This window comes from Centropristis striata, chromosome 20, assembly GCF_030273125.1.
Source record: "Centropristis striata isolate RG_2023a ecotype Rhode Island chromosome 20, C.striata_1.0, whole genome shotgun sequence".
Lineage (NCBI taxonomy): Eukaryota > Metazoa > Chordata > Actinopteri > Perciformes > Serranidae > Centropristis > Centropristis striata.
This window is the reverse complement of record NC_081536.1, coordinates 11,586,962-11,610,286: the sequence shown is the minus strand read 5'-3', so window position 1 is coordinate 11,610,286 and position 23,325 is coordinate 11,586,962. Positions and strand designations below refer to the sequence as shown.

The following is a 23,325-nucleotide window of genomic DNA, read 5'->3' as shown; positions in this document are numbered from 1 at the left end:
TTCTTTTTTATATACAGTCTTTATATCTATATGTGTGTGTGTGTGATTTCACCATTTATTAACTGACGAATGGGTCATTTTTCGTCCTCCATGTCGTCACACTGTTAAAATAAAATAAGTCATTTGTTGTCAAATTTTTTTTTTTTTGGCCTAAATCATCTCATGACGCCGGCCACCTATGGTAGATTCACCTACATCCTCAGTTGATCAGATCATGTGATTTTACCCCTTTAAGATCATCACTTCTTTGACAATTTGCCACATTCATAAGCATCAGATAAGAATCCAGCAAAGAAGAGCGAGAGGGAGATTGTTTAGTTATCAGTTTAGTTTTAGTTTTAGTGTTTTATTGTTGATACTAATATTGGTAACACTTTACTCTAAGGTGTCTACATAAGAGTGACATGAGCATGTCATAAACATGACATGGGATGTGTCATGAACATTAATGACACTTTGAAGTAACATTAATGCTCATGATACTTGTCATGTCATGTTTCTGACAGGCTTGTGTGACTCTTTTGTAGACACCTTCAAAATAAAGTGTTACCATATATTGCTGAAGTCACAAAGGCATGTTCAAAAAATTGCCTAAGTCTTTTATTTATCTTAAGTTACATAATTTACACACAGTGTTATTACTATACCAATAGCCATCCTTTGTTACATCCCTTTTGAGTGAAATGATCAATAAATGTTATATGTTACACTTTTGGTGAAGTTTTTTTTTGTTTCCAGCAAAACTTGAAAAACGAGTTAGGCGATTATTTTAACAGGGTGACGATATAGAAACAACCTGCTCCTCGTCCCTTTCCAACTTGGCCACTCTACTGACTTCCTGTGTCACTGAACCTCCACTCAGCGGAATGGCTGCTTTCCTGCGAGCTCGTAAATATGTCCGTTGTGTTGTCCGTTTCTCCGACCGTGAACTGTAAACGCTACTGTTGACCGCTTGTGAAGATAAAAAGGAGACTTACTAGCTGAGCTGTCATGGTGGGTCAACGTGCTTTTAGCAGCTATTCAGAGAGAAACGTGCAAGCTAGCTAGCATGCTAACGTTAGTTAGCTCACGTCACCTGAATTTCTGCACTTCAGTCCCTGCTCTGCACGACGTGTCTCTTCAGGTTAACTTGAGACCGTGCTATGACATGTTTGTGACCTAAATTTAGCCACAGGTCTTTTTTAAATCAGCGACACACTTGCATGCGTCTGTAACGCTTATATTAATTCTCTTTATGGTGCATTTAGGTAACGTTAGCATGAACCTACGTGGAGGTGTGTAGCAGTCGTGTGCTGTTTTTGTAAACAAGATTAACAGGTTAGGCAGCCAACTTTAGCTTCACCAGCAGTCAGGTTTATTAAAGGAGTTTCCACGTTGGCACAATTTCTCACAAGCTGAATATAATCTATACACTTTTTTTGTCTTGTCACGTGTTTTCTGCAAGCAATACCACTTTAACAGTATGCCAGTAACTAATAAATAATGAAAGGAATTAATGGTCTCTGTTGGTCACATGCACAACTCAGGATGTACAGTGAAATGTAAAATGTAAAGCTCCACAAAACAAGTAATACAGATGATAAAACAAAATCAAGCATTATAAAGATTAGAAATAGAAACTAATCTTGCAATATTAACACATTCAAAATATCAAGTATAGGATTGACAGTCATTTTGTGCCATTAAAGAATGGGTGTAAACAAAAGTTTAAAGTCTGAATAAAACTATTTTAACTTGAATTTACTGACCTGACAGTTTGCCTTATAGCGTATGCAGGAGGAGGATTTCAATATAAACAACCTATGAAAATTCTTGTGTATTTGCAGTATTTCTATATTTATGTTTGTGAGTTCCTTAAATTGGGTTGTTGATGAAAGAGTATATTCAAATGTCTTTTGTAGGTGCAGAACCAAACAGGCATGCAGGTTCTGTCTTTTACTTAGGCATAAAAATAGGTCAAGAGCAAACCTAATCCTACCAAAACATACATTTGATTGATTCATTACTAGCAAATACTGGTTTAGAAAGCAAACAGTGTGTTAAACTCGCAGCCATCCATTTCAGGATTTTTAGCTAATTGTTCTTTACGACAGCCAAACAAGTAGGACTTGTTAAAAATGCCAACTATTCTGACCACACCTTTCTATTGACATTTAAAAGTTTTAAACCTCTCAATCACCGCGAAGAAAGACATTTCTGTTACAACTGATCTCACCAACACAGAAAAAAACATGACAAAAAGACAAACTGCAAAGGCTAAACAAATCCACAACCACACTACTAACAGGTTTTGAGGATAAACGGCTCCTGTTATGAATTTAAGTAATTCACCTGCTTTTTGTACAGGCTGAAGAAAATACAGATATGGCAAGTACTATCGAGGATGAAGATGAAGGTTCAGATGACCCAAACCTTCAGGTGAGAAATCTTCTGTGAACATACAGTAGTTGAGGATTGTTATGTTTTATTTTAATTTTAATGATTATTTATTGGTTTTGGTATCTGACTCCAAGGACGATGTGGGTTTTTTTTGGTTTTGTTTCTGTTAATATACTAATTTACTCAAAATTTAAACTGAGGCTGCACTTGTCATACTGTTTCCAACACTTGTAGCTTGGTGATCCTTCCTCAGTAAATGTTTGGGCTTTAAGTTATACCACTGTTCTACATGGCAGCCAAAATGTATTCAGATTGACACCACTAATTACCCACAAAGCTTGGCCATATAATTTAAGTAAAACAAAAACGTATCTACCAATAATTCTTATGTTAAAATTAAAAATCATACTTTTTTCAGAATTTTTTTTTTGTTTGTCACTTTTCGATTTTGGTTTTGGAAAAAGGTAAATAAAAGTCTTTCTTAACATGTAAAAGTTTGATGATGTATGCTGTTTCACATGGTACTTATTCAGAAGTATTTGATAAATCTTGCTATTATAGTTAGACTGAGACCAATGTTTAGGATCTTTTTGGCACTTGATAACTTTGTCATTAAATTTCAGCTGGAGCTCCATGCATTCAGAGCCCAGTGGATGTCAGAGCTCAAATTGAGCTCTGGGGCAAGTGATTTGAGTGGCCGACTGCTGCGAGCTAAAAGTCTGAAGAGGTCACAAGATATTGCGCGGGAGGAGAAAGTACGTTATGAAATGATTTCTCCAGATCATGTTATGAGCTGTATTGAACTAAAAGTTATCCTGCTGTTGAATGACTGATGTGTGTTTTCTTCCGTCAGGCCACAGAGCTGTTCCTGAGAGCTGTTCAGGAAGAGCAGAATGGAGCAGTCTATGAGGGTACGTACACAAATGCCGTAATTAACTACACAGTAAGCTTGTGGAAATGCAACATCAGAAATATATTTTAAAAATATATAAGCATTTCTAACCACCAATCATTGATGTAAATGAAACGTGGGAATGATTTCAACACTTCAGATGTCAGAGCCACTGACAGTAATTGAGCATATTTAGTTGCCATCCATATAGCTTTGTAATTCCTCTATGAGATAGTTTTTATTTCTTTGTTAATGTATCATTTGACATCTGTCTTTACTTGCAGCTATCAAGTTCTATCGAATGGCTATGCAGCTTGTGCCTGACATTGAATTTAAAATCAACTACAGCCGTCCCCCTGATGCCGACCGGGTCGGAGGGAACTAGTAAGCTTGTTTTTATTTTTGGATATTACAAAGTCTGAAATAATTTAACTTGTGAAAGGTCTGTGCTTTGAAATTATAATCTCTAAACTAAAAATGTTATTTTATCTTAATCATTTCATTCATATGAATTTAGCTTCAATTGATATGATCATAGAGTTGTGGTAGAGGTGTGTGTATTTTTTTGTGTTGTTTTTTTAAAAACACAAAAAAATGCTTGTTGCACCATTTTTTAATTATAGTTTATGTGGTAGACGGCACTTTATGGAAATTATTTCTTAATCACCACTTGATATCAATTGCAAAAATAGGATTAAACAAGTAATAAGATGAAACTAGAATTGCTGCAACACATAACATGATATGGATATATAGGAATAATAAAAATATATAATACAATACATAGAATGTATAAAATCAAGTAAAATGCAACATTAAAATAACTTTCAGGTCTGTAGATACATTTTTAGATGAATTATTAGGCAAGCTTTCCTCAGATCTATAGCCCAAGTTGTCTGTTTTATAGAATGTATTGTGTAGGATTTTATGAGAGAGAGGGACATTGTCAGGTCTAAAACTGAACTTGTGTTTTTACTGCAGCATGGAGGACAATGAGATTGATGGTGAGATCGAGGATCTACTTGCCTACTTCGAACAGCAGCTCACTCTGGAAAGCCTCTTTCCAAAGATCTGCACTCCTGAGTTGGATCTGACTCAGTTGCACATTTCAGGTAGAAAATCTGACACTTTTTGAGCTAGAAAACGCGTTTAAAGACATTATTGAGATTTTATTTTTTATTTTTTTATCACAGCCTTGCCGCGGGAAATCCTGATGTACATTTTTCGTTGGGTTGTGTCGAGTGATCTGGACATGCGAGCCCTGGAGCAGCTCTCGTTGGTTTGTCGCGGGTTTTACATTTGTGCAAGGTCAGCCTCTCTGCCACAGCAGATCATTGTGTGACAGCTTGTTCGTCAGACGCTTGCTTGTCTCATGTTTTGCGTCTCAAATTTGCTGATTTGGGATCAAGCAATTCTGGATCTCACATTGTTGTTGTCCAGTAGATATAGTAATTAAAAGCCAGTTTTGTGTGTGTTGTTTTAGGTACACTCTATCTTCATCTTCTATCTTTTTCTTACTTTGTATTTCTCTCCAGGGACCCTGAGATTTGGCACTCAGCCTGTGTAAGAGTGTGGGGACGGAACTGCACCAAGCTTGTACCCTTCAAATCCTGGAGGGAGATGTTTCTAGAAAGGCCTCGCGTCCGTTTTGATGGTAATTTTATCAGTTACAAATTTAAAGTGCTCTGTAATAGTCAAAAACTCACCAGTGAGGCTGCCAGTGCGCTGGTGAATCTGTTTTCTATTATTATTACACTGAACAATCAATGAAGATGGTTTACTGGTTGTTTAATTTAGCATTCATATTATTCATTCAGGTGTTTATATCAGCAAGACATCATACATTCGTCAGGGAGAGGAATCGTTGGATGGATTTTACAGGGCTTGGCATCACGTTGAGTACTACAGGTAGATGTTTGACTTTAATCATTGTTTTTTGATTGTGAGTTGTATAGATGTCACAGCTTCAGCTAAGTGTTGGCATCGTTGTCACAGGTACCTCCGTTTCTTCCCTGACGGGCAAGTCGTCATGCTGACGACCCCCGAGGACCCTCTGTCCGTTGTTCCTCGCTTGCGTAACAAGAACATCAGGTACATCTCTGTTTTCTACAAACTCAGCCAGAATGGATGCTGACACATCAAAAATAACATCACAGGTTGAGTGGAAGCACTTTTTTTTACACTGTTGTTGAATTTTGTCTTATATTGCAGAATGGAATCTGCTCTGCTCGGTCATTTCCGTCTGTCACAGGAGACAGATAATCAAACCAAAGTTTTTGCTGTTGTCTGCAAGAGAAAGGAGGAGGTGAGAATATGTTTGGGGTATTTATGGGCTGGGATATACTGTAGGAAAGTTGTAAACAGCCATTGTGTAACCTTTGAAGCACTCCAGATGGGGTCTTGTGTTAAGTTTTAACGAAGCCACCTTATCTATGCCATCTTATTATATAAGATACATTGCTGTAGATTAAACTACCCAACAGCATATAAACAAGTTATAAATTGCAAACCTTAAACGGTAAAATGCAGCACACACATTAATGCAGCAGAACTGGATGCAGAACTTTTACTTCTGAGCTTTAAGGATCTGAATTCTTCTTCCACTACTACTACTACTTGTAACGCCATTGTTGCACTAATTCTTAACTAGTGATTTCATGGGTAACACATGAAGGCTCATCTGCATTGTAAACTCAAAATTTACAAGACTTTTCAAAGTCAAACATTTAACCAGTTTATGACTCAGCTTGTAAACTGTTATTCAATAACAGAAAGCGACCGAGTTTCAAAGGAATCGGTTCTGCAGGCGGAACCCAGCTTCAGAGGCTGAACACAACTTCCACATTGGACTGCATCTGTCCTCTGGGGGGCGTCAGAGTTTCAGTAAGCTGGTGTGGATCCATCACTCCTGCCACATCACTTACAAGTAAGAGACATGAGAACCAGCAGTAGTGGAAAAGATGAAACCTTTCCGTATTTGTGTCAGAACTGACATTAATTCTGTTTTTAGGCCGACTGGGGAAACGGTTATCACAGCGTTTGACCTGGACAGCATGTACACACCCTTCTTCTTTGCACGTGTGAAGAGTTACACAGCTTACTCCGAGCAGCCTCTTTAAGCTGCCTGAAGACCTGCACGTGTTCCCACAGAGACCACAGCAAAAGTTCATCCACCATGTTAATAAAATGCATACTCCTCAGCTTGATTTATTCGTGATGCAGCTCAGTTACGGTGTTAATATATGAGCCCTCGTGTTTCCTACATGCGAACACTTTATGTTTCAGGTTTACATAATAGAATACTACTTATTTTCTGATTTCAGAAACAATGGTAATGTGCTGAGAGCTAAAATAATTAGCAACCTTTCCCACCTGTTCCAAGCAATGAATGTTCATACTGTGTTTGTTTCATGGTGCACTTTCTCCTTCGAATAAACAGTGGTGAACAGAATATGCTCCTATAGTTTGATTTTTTCCTAACTGAATGGCTTGTGTCGACAAATACTAAAAAAAATGTCAGCCTCAGGGTAGTGATGTCTGTCCAGGCAGGTTGTGTTTTTTTGACTCGATTTATCGAACTATTCTTCAGCATTTAAGTACTAGTAAATACTCAGCTATGGCAATAATGATACATCATAGAAATCCTATTACACAACCTCGGTGAAAAGACATTGCAGATGTGATTTTAGACTTTTACCGTACATGATTTGTCTTGCTGAGGACACACGGGTATAATCCACGTATTACATTTTCTGGGAACCAAGCACGGACAGATCAAACAGGATTTGCAGAGAGAGAAAAATAATGAATGTGAAAGTTGTATTAGTTTAGGCTCAAATGGTTTGTAGCTTGTTGACTTTATTATAGTCGTTTTTAAAATATATTCTAATAAAAATGCTTTTGTCTGTTGGGAATCCTCAAATTAAAATGGAAAATCTGTTGATGCTTTAGTATGAATTGACTTAAAAAGCAACAAACCAGACCATTAAAAATAAATGTAAAAGTTTTTTTACAAAGCTAGGTGAAAGTACAATTCCATTCCAGTTTTACTTCTCACTCCTTTTCGAATATGTATTTTATATCTGATGTTAAATGTTTTGTTATTTTATATCCGAAATAAACTTCAATCAATCAAAGCTACATCTTATTTCATTATAGATTAAATTTGGGTTGATTTTCCCATGATCCCTCTTTGTTTTGATGCTACCATGTTTGGTGAATTTTCATCTATCACAAAGCTAAAGCAGGTAAGTTACAGCACTGGAGGTTACCTTTCCAACCTAAACTAAAAACAGAAGTGCAGTTAATTTTCAAAATGTGTATCTATTTTTATTAACAAGCATGCTCAGTGCAGTCCCATCACATGCAGCCCTCTCCACCAACAACACTGCACAGTCTGAGCCAAGGACTACAATACAGTGTAAGTATTGATTATATTACTGGAGTGAATATATTTTGTGTTTTATGATATTTTAGGGCCAACTTCTTTGGAATCACACTAGTAATTTATATGCATTTCAAGCACAGTTTTCTTGATTAACAGTTTTGTTGCTTTATATTTGAAGTCTATTATAAGAAGACATGTGAACTAGTCCAACACATAATTTACATACAAATGACTATACTTACACATGCTTACCATACTGCTGTTTCAGGGGAGGACCCCAACACCAGCACCCAGCCCTCTCTGTCTCCCTCAGGCCATGGGCTCTGAAAAATCAGTGAGTAAGGCATTGTTTGCATAGTGGCTGGCCAGCAGACACGCCACCAAAGCTCACAAATAGTTGCTCTGTCCTCCTGTCAAATGCGAGCTGTGTGCGACACACAGCATACCAGTGCATCAAGTGTGCACACAGCGCTGATGAGGAGGAGGAGGAGGTCAGAATGACACCACTTAAGTGTAAAGGACTCATAGGAGAGTAAAGGTGGGGCAGCATCTCAGTCAAAGTAGCTGTCAGGAGAGGTGTAGCTCTCAAAGAAAACATCTTTAGGAAATCTGGTTCTTGTTGCTTTTACCTTGTATGAGCGTTGCATTTACACACTGCAACAGATGCTGGCAGGAGTAATGCAGACAAGAGGTCAATGATGAGAGGTTTATGAGTAATTGGCTTTCCTGTAAAAGTAAGAAAGCCACGGTTTTTCCATAAAGCATGAAAGTTATGACACACATTGAAAGCATACTGAGAGTCAGTGTAGACTGTGATGTTCTGTCCTGTTCCTAAAATGAAACAACTTATCTGCTGTACTCTACTGCCCTTACTTTTTAACTAGGCAAAGTTTGACTTGTGCTTTTTATTATTTTATCTCTTTCCTTATCCTGCTGTATCTTATTTTATCTTATTTGTATTTTTATTTCAATTTCCCCTTTTTTAATTGGCTGTTTTCAATTGTGTCTTGCTGTTTTTAATGTTTATGTAAAGCACTTTAAATCACCTTGTGTTGAATTGTGCTATACAAATAAACTTGCCTTGCCTACTCAGAAAAGATTCACTCGTAGCTGTGAAAGCTGTGCATATGAGTCATATGCACACTGAGTCATTTTGAGTGGAACTATGAAGCTGCTGCCATTTCTATAAAATGTAATGATTTAAAACTTTTAAGCAGATGCTTGTTTGACAGAGTAAGGCAGTGTCTTATATGCCAATCTATGAATTTGTTTGATCTGCTGTATCAGGAAAAGGATTGCACGACAGCAATAGGCGTTTTTTGTTTGTTTTGTTTTTTCAACAATGCTTGTATTTATTCAATTTATTTGAGCAACATAGGAACAACTTTTGGAAGTTTTTTAAGTGAAACTAACTGAAACTACAGGCGACCCTATAGTATACATGATTATTTTATCGCCCATAACATAAAAAAACAACTATATAAACTCTGAATATTTATTATTTATTATGAGAAAAATAACCAAAGTGAGAATGGGAATTGGAAAGTCAAATCCATGTTTCACACCATGTAGCGTAACTTTACCATATGTTGCAGTGGAGAAATACACACAATAAGGTGAACAGATTTTTGCCAAAGAGATGATAGTTAATCACTTTATTCACTACCTCTCAAATCTTTAATATCATTTTGTCAAATATTTGTTGATACATTCATTCAGAAAGCTTCTTCATACATAAGTATGTATATGTAATAAATAACCATATATTGCTATGATAAAACATAACTGCTGCCCTAGTTTATTTTTTATTTTTTGGACCTTAAAAAAATCTGCATTATAGCCTAATATAGGTAAAGGTTACACTTGCTGCTTTGAGTCAAATGCTAATGTCAGCATGCTAACATGCTAAAAAATGCTAACATTGTTCAGTATGTTCACCATCTTACTTTAGCATGGCTAACTTGCTGATTGGCATTAAATAGACCAGTAGTGTGGCTAATAAACATCTAAACATTACAAATAGGTAGAATTCAAATAATTATTAGGCATTTTAAAGCATTATTATTTGTAATTTTTCACTTTCAAAGAAGGAAAACAAGGAGTTTACATTCTCAGTTTGTTTTTAATGTGTTACATTGAGTAAAGCATGAGTCACAACATGTTAACCCAGATTTACCCCAGATTTCAGAAAATATATATATCTATTTTAACAGTCTATAAAATGTATGTAATATATCATTACATACCTATATGCTTCCTTGGCCTTCACCAATTGGGGTGTATTTTAATGCTAATCCAGCCCTTAAATATATAAATCCTGTTACCTTCAGCGCTATCACCTTTTACAAGGAGGAACTGTAACAGGGATGGCATTAAGCTGGAAATAATTTAATTATAATTCAGTTTCTGAGTAGATATGGCTCATGCATGTTAAACACGTTTATTGTTATCAGCTGATATCTGTGGACCAGATTCATCATGCAGACACAATGTGGCCATTGTATGTATAATTCAGAATTAACAATAATTTCTGATGCAGTGAACGTGAATCTAGGTCACCTATACATTTGAGCAACATGTCATGCTCATTCAGTGGTTAAGGCCATACAGTACCTCATGAAACAGATTCAGCGTGATAGAGCAGCACAGCAGTGCTCCACAGCGAGGGTATCACATTTACACAGTTCATAATTCAAACATCCTTGTACCTTTGTTTTCTGTACCAGCACCAACTGTGTAGACCCCAAGCAATAGTAGAGGTAAAAATAAAATTACATAAACATTAGGAACACAGAGGAGTGAATGGTTGGACGACTACAACCTTCTTTCTTTCACCAAAAAACAAACAATTAATTCTCATGTTACACATTTTTGCAAAAACCTGTTAATATGGTAAAATGAGTAACTGAAGATTTTGAAAATGTTTTAGGAAGAGTTTGACATTTTGGGAATTATGCTTGTGTTCTTTCATACTAAAAGGAATAGTGCCTCTTTTATATTACATCAGTTATTTCCTGAAATGGATCAGTTAGCTAAGGGTTAATGGGTTTTCAGTCTATCAAAAGTAAAATGTATCTAAACTGTCTACTTTTCAGTCTTTTCATCTAACTCTCAGCAAGAAAGTGAACAAGCATATCTCCCAATTATTCCTTTAATAAGATAAACATCATTGTTGCGTTTAGTATGTGTCAGTTGTTAGGAATGATGTTCAGGCCATTTGATATTTTCATAAACAGAAATACAAAGCTTCAGGCACAGGATTTGAACTGGAGGTCTGACACATATTAGTCCAAGACGGACAAACATGAGTCTAATGATAGCATACTGAAAAAAGTTAAAAATACTATATTAGAAATCAACTGGTCCAGAAGGCACCCCACTGATGTAAATACTGGAAAAATAATAATTAAAAAACCCTATATATTATTTGATAAAACAATCGCCTCTCCGGGTCCAATTAGTAGCGTTTCTGGAGCTTTTGATTATATCCCTCTTTTTACTCAGTTGGTATGAAATTGCAGATGTTTACATTTCTATTTTTTTCTTATAATTTTAACGACTTGCATTAACAGCTGGGAAAAATCAATGTGTTGAAGAAGATCATGTGACAATCGAAAGCCCCAGTGCATCTAATAAATGGACCTTGTGGTAAGATTATTTTTTCAACTTCCGCTCAATAATAACTAAACGTATCGTAAAAGTGATCAGAATATAAGATACTTGAGTGTTTAGCATTGAATTATGCTCTATGACAATATTCATTTGATACCTAAATTCAAAAAAGCAGCTACATTGCAGACCTAATGGACGTTAACTTTTTAATTAATTCCAGTGTAACTTCTTATTGCATTCACTGGATGAACCTATAATAGATATTATAGAACAGTGTGAGACAAAACAACAGCTTATATATATATATATATATATAAAACATGGAGGAGGTTAAGGAAAATTGAGTTTATATTGTGCTCATAAAACACAATAACTGCCCTCTAACAATGTGTCCTAAACTGGTTTAAATATGAAACTTTGCAAAAGCAGTCCACTAAGCTTTGGTTATGCTTTGGTAAGATGGCTAAATATTCCAAATTTAAGTCCCTGCTCTGCAAATATACATCAAAGCGTCTGCTGTTACAACCTGTCAATAAAAATGCATTACAGTACTACACATGGCGAAATTTAGGATTATGTAACAGCACAGGCAGGAGTGAGATAAAGCGAGACACTAGATGCATGCTCTAGTTACACATTAAGGAGCATAGTAAGCACAGTGTTAGTTTATTGTCCCTTAGGTTGTTGAAACGGAGACGTCACTGAGTGTGATGAACCTTCAGCCGCCAACGCACTCACTGCAGCTTTCATCTTTGGACCTTTTTGTGTGTAAAGCATCATTGAAAGAGTCAAACTGTTTTGTTTGTTTGTTTGCTGGTAGCAAGAGAGAGCTTTTTTGCATTGGAGTGAATTTCCTCTAGAGGGTTGGGGAGTCATTATTGTGCAACCATACTACATTACTCTTCTATATTAACTTAATAATTCATGAGTAGGAACGTGTGCAAAAACATGGAAAGTCTCTGGATATATGTGACTATGGCTTTTTTTTTAAATCTCAAGTGAGTGCTAAACTATTCTAGATAAGAAGATACATATACCTCCTAGCAGCATTAGCTAACACGCTTCAATGAGAATTGAGAGGTGGCGCTTTCTCAAATGTCAATCCACCCTCAGTTTCTTGTGTGCAGTGTGCTCCAAAGATGACGTCCCATTTGCATGTCCATTTGTCGATACAGGCGCGCCGTTCTGATGCTCCTTCTTTAGAGAACCACTGTCCTTCTTGTAAGTCTTTAAAAAAGAGAGGCAGAGATCACATGTTAGAATTGAAAATTAAATAAATAAGACTAAAGTTCTACGACCACATGTGTTGTTTGTCCCTACACTCTTACAAGATCATTTTGTGGGGACTATTTTCCGCAGCGGATTAATACACATCTTGTTCTCTACTAAGTATTTACAGCAGCAGGATGGTGTTTGTATAAAACTTATTATATGTATTATTTTTTTTAATTATTATGATGCATAAAATGATTAAGCTATTGCAGGCTTTGACTATGCAGACAGTACTTGTTAGTGGGATCGATGTATTGCTGAAATTATCACCAGATTTATCCTTAAAACTCATTAATATATTAGATTAAAATGGGAAAAACAACTGACCTGCATGTAGAAGTTTGAGAAAAGGAAAATGAGCGTGACCATGTAGCCTATTTGGAAGTACAGCCACCCCCTGGGGAAGTCACACGGCCAAAAGTATGCACACAGGGTCTGCGACATGGTTAAAAAGAACTGGATCTGTGGAGGAAACATGACACGCACATGCAGACACATACTGGAGTGAGAAGGTGACACAGGGATCCTATAGAAACACAATATTGATCCAAATCCTAAAATATCTTCTAATGGACAGTGAACACGCCTATTTCAGCTAAAGAGACGGTTGCAGAAAATAGTCCAAGAACATGTCCAACATCTAAATAACCACAATAATCCACAATTTAAAGTGAATATAACATAATTTCGTACATAAACGAAAGTATTGTATTTTTACACCCAGGATTTTTCATACAAATCTTATGATCTGTATCCAAAAATATAATACATTGTTAAGTCTACAGTCTAACTCAGTTGTTTAAGTCTTATTTTCTGCAATAAAAGTGAAAAGACAGTGTGGTAAGGGTAGCCCACCCTATTTTAAATGCAGTTTTACTTATTTTTTTCAGTAATTCTATGAAAGAAACCGGCCTCAATCTTTCTAGTTTCAGTCTACTGACTCTCCTTTTAAAAAAAAAACTGATTTAAAAGTCAAAACAGGCTAAGAACAGCATTCTTCTGACTTCTTCTAAGAAATAAGATTTTTAGGATGTAATTATTTTGCAAATTAAACTGCCCAGCTGTATATAGAATAGTTAAAATGTGCTCCATGTCGACCAACCACAACAGTAAAAGGTTACTTATACGTTAATGCATCAGAAATAACCCCACAGTATAATTAACTGTATGTGTATATTGCATCACGGTCAAATCAGCTTTTTTTCAGCACAGTTTTTTATTGTTACTTTTAATAAAGGGCACATATTATGCCAATTCATAGTTGTTCATAGTTTTTGGTTTCTACCAGAACATGTTGAGTTGCTGTTAATGTTAATGGCACAGTTTCTGAATACAGGCTGTGGACATTTCTCTGTGGATTTAACATTTTGATACTTTCCCATTATTTATAAAGTTCCTATAGACCTGCTTATAATAAGAAATGTATCTTACAATAAGGGAGCTTTATGTAAAAGATCTGAACACTTCACTCAACACTGAGAAGAAACTAAATGATGAACCCACCAGCTGAAACTGTGTGATGTACTTCTTCCACCAAAGATACGGCCGTATGGCTGGAACGGCTGACAGGCCGTAGTAAGAATACATCACGACGTGAACGAAGCTGTTTAGGGAGGCGCCGAAGTACGCTGAAGAGACAGAAGAGAAACACAGGAAGTTATTAATCTAAGGCAAGCAATAACTGTCAGCGAATGACAAGTGGCTGGCATTTAGCAGCGCAATGATCATACAGTGAACTTTTCATTAAGCCGCTGTTTGTTCATGTAAAATCAATAAAAGCCATTAAGAGTGAAGCAATACAGAAATGATATAGTGAACATGTGATGAATAATGAAACGATCAGACATTTCACGATAGTAAAAGGCACATTAATGGGGCCGTTTTCACTGTAAAGAAAATGAAGAGCTCTTTAACTTGCAGACTGCTGTGCTGTTACATATTACACATTGCAGCAGCATTCAGGTCAATAAGTGTCACTTAGCTTCCTTTAAGGCTTTGTGGGGAAAAAAGGCAGTTTTCAGGGCTAATGGGTTTAACATTAGTGCACTTGAATTATTTATCTTGCTTTAGGGCCAAACACTTGATGTGGTTACTGGAGTGATTTGAGTCACTGGAGGGCGAAGTTGTGTTAAAACACTCACAATGGCCGCAGGGTACCCAGTTCATAACAAACCACCAGATATTCAGCATGGTGGCGTGGTGGTAGATGTGAAGAAACGTGATCTGGTGATTATTCTTTCGTAGAATGAAGAAAAAGGTGTCCATGAACTCAATGAGCTTGGAGAAGTAGTACCACCACAGGACATTTATGATCTGAGAGGAGATGCAGTAAAACAAAAGAAAAAGTTAAACATATCTATAAAACATATGGAAAACTTCCTCCTCAGGAGAACAATGTAGAGATGATAAAGGCGGCAGGTCAACAAAACACGGTGCAAAAGTTCCCGCACCCACTATTTATCAGACAAGGTGATAAGCAGGCGTCTGTCCCGAAAGGCCCTTGAAAGATCAGGATGAACCATAAAGCAATTTAACAGTCAGTAGCAGTGGCACACTGATAAAACTTTGCATTTAATCACAGCAGAACTGCAAAGCCGTGCACATTTCACTAGGAGCCTTGTTTTCACCTCCACTGCAGAGCTCAGTAGGGCAACTGCAGAGAGTCATCATGATGACATGAGACGGATTAAATTGACTCTCTGTCTCTGCAGCTTATCTGCTGGGATTTACAGGTACTCGCCCGTACAAATCAGAGCAAATAAAAAACAAACATAGTGCTCAATATTACATCTATCTGTCCTTCAATAACTACTGGTTCTATACCTTTATACCTTTTTGTACCTTTAACTACTGTGCTGATTATAATAAAATAAACTGAACTGGAAATAATTTACCTTTACCATGTCAAACATTGATCAAAATCTCCAGCAATAAACATAAAAAGGTGGCACTGTTAAAATCAGACTGACTGACCTTATTATCCACCTCCGGTAAACTGTAAGTGTCCTGGCAGTAGAAGTTGTAACCACCGTGCCACACAGCAGAAACAAGCTGAGGAAAGAAAAAAGCCATTAAGAAGAATAGTGAATGCATATTTCACCAAATAAAATGTGTCTTTTCCTTCTCTACAAAACAGCAATGATAGCAATGTACAATATTAAACAAAAATGTGAACATTTGATAGTGTTGGAGACGTGTTCAATTGAGTATTATTCCTAGCACTAGGTGGTGCATGATACAAGGTGAGGTTACCCAAAGGGATATCTAAATTTATGCCAGTGATCACAGTTTTTGATATCACATGGCTGTATTTGTGGTGGAAACTCATAAGTTAGAAGCCAGTAGTGATGAAGTATAGGACTTATTCTGCGTTCCAGACAACTGGGAACATTTATTTACATTTTACACAGCGTCCCAACTTCTCTGGAATTGGGGTTGTAATTAATAATACATCATATATATAGTAAAACCTGTTCTGTCGTTATTTGTCACAGTGTGTAAGGAAGCTGGAACGCAGCATTAGTCACAACAGATGTGTTGTACCTTAGTTAACTTAAAGCCAATCTATTATTAACAATTAAAACATGCATACAATGACATGACAGCATTAAACTAAATAAACAACGCACATCACATGAACCATGTGAGCAGCAGGTGTATGTTTGACAAAGTGAAAGCAATTCTTTTATTTTAAAGCAAGAGTTTTTTTTAGCATCCTGAGTTGGCATACAATCATGTTTCCAATAAACCAGTTTGTAACAGGATTATACTTAACAAAAGACATTTTACAACTGTGTTTACATGCTGGGTAGTAGTCTCTGTGACAAGTAAACTGATTGTATTTGCATGAACAGTGTCATGTCGTTTAAGACAAGAAGTATTCCACTGAAGGTAGATCTTTGTGCCTTAATGCTGATTCATCGAATCAATATAGATTCACTGTTTTTGTCTGCTGCTGTAAAAGTCTTCGCTAACTGACCTCAGAGCCAAGAAACTGCCACCAGTTAAAAACCAGCAGCAGAATGAAGTATTTTATCATGAGTGCACTGATACTAGTCCTCTAACTTGAAATACCTCCTTGACTCTTTTTCCTTCAAACCGACAGCTGCATTATTTGCCTATAAATAAACAAAATTAATCACAATCAGATTTAACCACAGTCATTATGTGACGCGCTGCTGTGCCCTGGAAAGTTGACAAGAACAAAACTGCCCTGTACTTTGATTCACATCAGGCCACATTGATTTTGGACTGCCAAAAGTTCACCCCACGGCCGGGGCACTGTCAGAGTACAGGGTCTAATGAATCACACAGCCAACAGTCTGCTGGGGCCTTACGCAATGCAGACAGAAAGGAAGGAAACTTGTTCTGCCAGCTGCATGGGGACGAGAGTACAGATACTTTAGACTTACACGTGCATAAAACTGCTTAGTCTGGTTCTGCCTTCATGGGGTAAACAGGTGCACAGAATGACAGATATGATAACTAGATGTATGAAGTCTGGGCACTTAAGCAGCAAATTCAGCTCAGACTATGCCACCTTGCCAAAGAATCCATGTTTGTTTCCATCAGTGCATCTATCAATTTCAGTTATTTAGTCGGCTGTTTATCAAAAGCACTTTTCCAGCAAACAATAGGGGGCTGTGCTGATGTCTGCGAGGGCATATGAGGGATTTGATGGCTGAAACAATGAGCCTGTCAGCGTCCAGCTGTGTCCCTCTCCCTCCCTGATAGCATTGTCCCTAATCGTAGCTTTCAGTGAGCGACACCAGCAGCAACAGGCCCACGTCTAATCTGAGTCAAGTGTTGAAGAAAGAGTTCAACATTTTTGGGGAATACACTTATTGCTGTCTTTCTGAGAGTCTTGTCTGCTACATATACAGCTACAGCCATGCTAGCTTAGCTTAGCACAGTCAACTAGCAAGAAAATATGTGTTGTATAAAAGATATATTGTTAATTGGTGAGCTTCGGCAAGCCAGGCTAGCTGTTTCCTCCTTTTTCTAGTCTTTATGCTAAGCTAACTCTTTCTTGACTTCATATTTAAAGAAACAATTTGACATTTTGGGAAATATGCTTGTGTTTTTTTTTCCGATAAGAAGTGATACTACTCTCATGTTTGTAGGTTAAATCAGCCCTGACCCTTGCAATGCTGAAGCTAATCTACTGTTGACCATCTGGGTGTTATATATCATCAAATTTATATTTTAAAAAATGATTGTTTACACCCTCTAATCAGATTAGCAACTCCTGCCTCCTTTCAGTTTTAAGTGAAGACACAGTACAGATCAGGTCAGCTTTTTGTTTTGTTATCTATCTACAGAGTGACACTGCAGATATGTATTGTCTACTTCAACTTATCTCTCGGCGCCGAGCAGTCTGTTTACCTCATAGAACATGTAGAAGGACAAGAGTGTGAGGCCCAGATTGTAGAGCACCAGGATGCCTCTGCAGGAGAACGGCTGCCTGTGTTTCATGTACTTGGGCCCCATCCACACAATCAGGAGGTACATGACTGTGAGTGCAAAGGTTGGTGGGTAGTTGTCGAGCAGCAGCCATCCCCGCACACGCTGATCTGAAATATGGTAAAAAAAATAAAAAGAGGCAATTTTTCACCCCCGGTAACATGGCCTTACTTGTAACATCAGATGAACTTGAAAAGTTTAAAGCAGGAGCAGTGCACTGAGGAATGTTTGCCCAACAGCTAGAAAGAATAGCAGGAAGGTGAAAACCCCAGCAGACTTCTTGTGCAAGTTCATGCACTGACACTACGTTATGAATGACTTGGGTCAAAGGTATTAGGTAATGTTAACTTTCACTTCTCCTTTCAATTTCTGTAGAGCTCTGTTGAGCTTTTGCAGTAAATACAACATGATAGAAGACTTACCTCTGGGACCCATCCATGACTCTATGTAAGTGTTCAGTTGATGATTGAAGGTCTCCATTTGTCACCTAAAAACAGAATTAAAAACAGCATGAATCTGTTTTCCAACGAAATATGAAATGTGTTCACAACCTCCCCTTCTGTTACTGAGTGATGACGTTGAATAATGACCAGGAAATGTTTTTGCTGAACTTTATGATGTCAAAGTAAAGTTGACCTTTGACCTTTTGCATATAAAATGTCATCATTTTATCCTAGTAAACATTTGTGTGAAACATTGTTATAATTAGCACATGAATTCTTGAATTGAGCGATATTATTGGCCAGGCTTTTGTGTTTGCACAAGGTACCAGAACCGGATTTGTTCAGGACCAATGGGCTATTCTGACCCCAACCATTCCAGGTCAAACAGACTTCCAGGAAAGGCAGTGGGATTAATAATCAGGCAGGAATAATTATAATCGCACTGTAGCACTTTCTACACATATATACAGTCATGGAACCACCCTTGTTTTCTAAAATGTATAGTTCATATTAATGCCTGGTACAACTAAAGGTATATTGTTTGAAAAAATATATGATAACAACAAAAACAGCTCATAAGAGTTTAATTTAAGAGCTTATATCTAGCCATTTCCCATGGTTTTCTTGATAATGATTTTGGTTATTATCAAGAAAACCATGGAAAATAACAAGATATCAGCTCTTAAATTAAACTCTTATTAGCTATTTTTGTTGTTATCATATATTTGTCCAAACAAATGTACCTTTAGTTGTACCAGGCATTAAAATGAACAAGAAATTGAAGAAAAGGGGTGGTCTAATATTTTTTTCATGACTGTATATACAGTATATATTATAATTGTGACATGGCAACCTTATGGAAGTTCTATCAGTTTGTTTAAGATTGAGATTCCCTTATTAGTCCCACAGTGGGGAAATTCAACCTCTGCATTTAACCCATCGTTATGACACACCAGTGAACACACCATGCTTAGAAGCAGTGGGCAGCACATTACTGAGCTGTGTGGGGGGGTTATGTGCCATGCTCAAGGGCACTTCAGTCCTTGGTCTGTCAGGAGCACCAGGGAAAAGGCACAGTTTCTGAATAACATTTCTCTGTGTAAGTGTTTTGATACTTTCACAGTTATAATCAAAAAGAAAGATGGAAATCTCACTCTATTTACAATATGGGACCTTAAATAACAAAATGTAAATCAAAGTTTCTAATTTCATCTATCATGTCTGTTGTACATGTGTCTGTTTGTGCTCCAGCTGTCCTGCCGTGCCCTCAGATTGGTCCCATGTCTCAATAAGTGATCCTTCACATCCTTGAGGTGTCAAACAACATTTCAAACATTGCTCCTTCTGTAAAACAAGACACCAGCAGGCAGGTGTGTATAGACAATGACCTCATCCCTAGTAAATGGTGTTGTGGTGATTTTCTGGCTTTTAAATTACTGTAGGTCATGAAATGTGCTGATTTACAACCGCTAATGTGCTCCAGGTTTTAATAATCGCAGAATGTTGTCTGACTCAGCCAGCTGCTACATTTACGTCTCTAACTCTTTGTGCATGTTCTCTTGCCAAAGCTGTCAAATAGTGGTGGTGAATTATTATTTGATCACTTTGTCCTTGCGAATGTTTCAAACACCTCGTTGTTTTATTCAGTTTTGATTAAAACAGCTGGCTGTGGCAAGCTGAAAAGTGCATTTTTTCTCTGTAAGACCTTTCCATAAACAGAATATGTAATTCACCATATAATATCAAATTCCCCGCTATGCTTGTGACACTCAGATCAACCATGCGATATAAAGCAGGAGGCCACTGTATGAATGTCTGGAAGTTCACAGCTGGATCTGTTTTCTTTTACAAAGAAGTTTGAAGCTATTATTACCAGGTCTGTTCTCTAATGTATCTTCAAACTGCAGGAAGTATTTGGACTGACATCTGAAGCCTGAAAAAACATGATAAATCTCAGTCATGTTTTTACAATAGAGAAAACTCACTTCTTTTCAATCACACTTTATAACAGCACTGATGTAGTGTTCTCCCACAAAGCCATAACACTGTGGAACAACCAAACATCTCGTATAAAGTTGTGACAGGATCATTCACACTGCAGAGCAAAAGCTGCACAAATCCCTGCAGCTGATTTTGTTACTGTAAACCTGATAACTCCCAGGCACACACTCTATTCATTATCACCCCAGAGGTATTTGCACAGCCTTTTTATTGTTTGCTGTATCACTTTGCACACTTTTCCTCCTCGCTGCCACAGAAATTCTTCATTTCCACTGAGGTGTTTCCAAGCTATACATTAAATTCAGTCCGGTTACGTCACAGACTACTGCACCACTGGACTCTTTGTGCACCTGCAATATACTGACTGTATCCTGTGTGTCCTTCTTGCATAATGTCTCCTCCATAGACTGTACAAATAAGGTCTCCTCATGGCTCTTTTTCTATATATGTCAGAGAGCCATGTGCTCAGACCTGTTTCTCCAACAAAGACCCCTGATCATATAGATACAGTAACATGATTATCAGATCGGCTACTGACCGCAGGCAGCTTAGAATCTTTTGGCTCCAGTCAGATTAGTGCATGTCTGATGTGAAGGTAAAGCACAGCCTTATAGGTTAAAAGAATACCCTTTGACTTAACTGGCAGAAATATGAGTCCATCTATCAAATTTAGCTAAAGCAACTCAATTTAATCTGCATGCCGCTCTTAAATAAAGTCATATGATATTTGAAATATGACTAAAAGAACTGAGGGGGCACCCCAGTGACATTGTTTTCAAGCATTTAATACAATTCTTTTAATTCATATTAAGAAGAATTCACTTAAATCCTGTAAAAAGCCGTGTTTTAATCATCCCAGTTGCACAACTGTACACAAGGACCAACTATGTATTATATAATAACAGTATCTATTGAAAAATGTCCTTGGAAAGAATATGTAGCGAAGTTTACCAAGGACTTTCTCTACAAGTTCAACTCTGCACACAACAAATGGCATATTACTGATAGCAGCACTTGTCTATAATCAGGAAAAAGTATGGCTTATTCTGGTCAACCTCAGTACACTAATATCTGTGCTCTGATTATCAGAGATGCATTAGGCTGCACCAAAACATGATAATCTGTAAGGCCTTAATCAGAGCATGATGAGCCACAACAGGAGAGCATGTTAGCAGCCAGTCTGTGAGGCTGTGCTAGCTAAACCCTGGAGCCATGCAAAATATGTCTAAACAACCAAAGGAAACACTAATGCATCATCAGGACTGGTCAGGACTGGTGCAGTTCATCACTGCAGCTGATAATGATTCATTCAAACAGCCCCACATACTTTACTGTAAGAGTTTGGGTTGGGCGGCATGACAGTATGTACAGCTATTTCTACATATCTTTCATCATAGATATATTTGCATAAGGGGGCACTCCTTAAAAAAACTCTAAAAATATCTCATTTTACTAAGCTGTTGTGTTGAATGTGGCAAAACAAGATGAACTTCTTTATGGTCATGTTGTATTTTCACATGACTTTTGCATCAATGTACCTGCATTTGTTAGGTATTTAAATGTCACTAGATTAGCTAGAAACAGTTTAACGATAAGTTTCTTAATAGATTTTCAATAAACTGCATCATGATATATAGATTTTGCTTTATGCATATTGCTCAGCCTTACGATATCAGATGGATAGACAAATAGATCTATGTCTATTGTATATATATATTTATATTGTTTCTATCCCGATCAATAGATCAATAGATCAATAGAAAACACGCTCTATCATGAGGTATGACATGACCTGGCAGATAAGATATAAAGTAATAAAAACCTGGCAAGACCATACTCTAACTCTTAAAACCATACAATGACAGTACCTGGTAATATTCTGTACATGTTTAGTGCGTTTGTAGCTTATTTTCTTACATTATTTTCGCAAGGTCCTTTACTGGCATTAAGTGGGATCAACATGTTTTAATGGACAGACAGTATCAAAACTAAGGTATTGAATGAATGATTAATAACTATAGTATGGTATAATATTGTAAACAGTACAGTAATCTCTACAGAAGTTTCCTCAAACAAAATGTGTGCATACTATTATTCACACAAAAATGAAATTGCAAGTCACAGCTTGCCTTGATACAGCACAAGACGCGCCATTAAAAAGTTTTCACCAGGCAGAACACCAGGAAGTTTGACAGCATATTTTATGAAGTACATAATGATACAGTGCAAGATTGGGCTGGGTGTGTCTTTAGTCATATTTAAGTGTTGTGCATTATCGCGAATGCATGAAAATGTGAATCTTGCACTAAACCGCGTGCTTCCGCGTATTTGCATCGCAATATAGTATACTAGTAATTTTCCATCTGGGTCACACGTGTTTCAATCTAAACGGCACTTTACGCACTGCACGGTTTACAACAGCAGCCCAGTTCAACTGAAAGATGTGCGCGCTAATCTGATGATAGCGGTTATTTTATGACATCATGCTCGAATTTCAGAACTCAAACTTCCTGAGATAATTAGTAAATAATTAAAATATACTTATCGCATCCTGTCGATCGCATCCAGGCTACAGTAACAGTAGAGGTCACCGCTTCAGCATCACCCAAACTCATCGCTTCTACAGACGCCATGCGCGCTGTAACATTTTTCTTTTTTCCCCTCCACAATAAAATAATATAAACCCTCACCATACATTCACCCGGTCGTTAGAGAGCGAAATGTTAAAGCGCGGATGAAGAGATGCAGCTGTGTGTCTGCAGGGCTGCTTACCTTCCGAGGCGGGGAGAGAAAACGCCTGTGTAACCTTGGCTGGCTCGCCGGTCTGAGCACAATGTGCAGCCTTGTCGCTCAGTGGAAAATAGTGGGAGGAACAC

At 37.3% G+C, this 23,325-nt stretch overlaps 2 protein-coding genes across 3 annotated transcripts; one reads left to right on the top strand and one right to left on the bottom strand.

The window, feature by feature from the left end:
* The first annotated feature begins 805 nt into the window (after nucleotides 1-805).
* fbxo9 (F-box protein 9) lies at nucleotides 806-6,722 on the top strand. 2 transcript variants are annotated; one of them, XM_059323827.1, is made up of 13 exons: nucleotides 806-993; nucleotides 2,347-2,418; nucleotides 3,003-3,134; nucleotides 3,233-3,290; nucleotides 3,556-3,655; nucleotides 4,253-4,383; nucleotides 4,465-4,579; nucleotides 4,807-4,925; nucleotides 5,089-5,179; nucleotides 5,267-5,362; nucleotides 5,483-5,576; nucleotides 6,043-6,197; nucleotides 6,282-6,722. In XM_059323827.1, the coding sequence occupies exons 1-13, from the start codon at nucleotides 991-993 to the stop codon at nucleotides 6,388-6,390; spliced, it is 1,275 nt and encodes a 424-aa protein (XP_059179810.1). In that variant the 5' UTR covers nucleotides 806-990; the 3' UTR covers nucleotides 6,391-6,722. The 2 variants fall into 2 exon arrangements, with proteins under 2 accessions (XP_059179810.1, XP_059179811.1); XM_059323828.1 differs by having other exon boundaries at nucleotides 820-888.
* A 3,038-nt stretch (nucleotides 6,723-9,760) lies between these two features.
* On the bottom strand, nucleotides 9,761-23,298 carry elovl5 (ELOVL fatty acid elongase 5). Its single transcript, XM_059359043.1, has 8 exons — nucleotides 23,222-23,298; nucleotides 18,428-18,492; nucleotides 17,928-18,115; nucleotides 15,516-15,593; nucleotides 14,684-14,855; nucleotides 14,046-14,170; nucleotides 12,870-13,004; nucleotides 9,761-12,497 (listed from the first exon to the last, which is right to left on the bottom strand). The coding sequence occupies exons 2-8, from the start codon at nucleotides 18,483-18,485 to the stop codon at nucleotides 12,369-12,371; spliced, it is 885 nt and encodes a 294-aa protein (XP_059215026.1). The 5' UTR covers nucleotides 18,486-18,492; nucleotides 23,222-23,298; the 3' UTR covers nucleotides 9,761-12,368.
* Between the last annotated feature and the right edge of the window lie 27 nt (nucleotides 23,299-23,325).

Bases quoted from the DNA above. Each gene is read 5' to 3' on its own strand.
- fbxo9 (XM_059323827.1), top strand. The intron at 2,419-3,002 runs GTGAGAAATCTT...ATTAAATTTCAG, and splicing joins CAGATGACCCAAACCTTCAG to CTGGAGCTCCATGCATTCAG. The intron at 5,180-5,266 runs GTAGATGTTTGA...TCGTTGTCACAG, and splicing joins CATCACGTTGAGTACTACAG to GTACCTCCGTTTCTTCCCTG.
- elovl5 (XM_059359043.1), bottom strand. From the start codon at position 18,485: ATGGAGACCTTCAATCATCAACTGAACACTTACATAGAGTCATGGATG. The intron at 15,594-17,927 runs GTAAACAGACTG...TTCTTTCCTCAG, and splicing joins CCTTCTACATGTTCTATGAG to CTTGTTTCTGCTGTGTGGCA. The intron at 14,171-14,683 runs GTGAGTGTTTTA...CTGTCTCTTCAG, and splicing joins CTGGGTACCCTGCGGCCATT to CGTACTTCGGCGCCTCCCTA.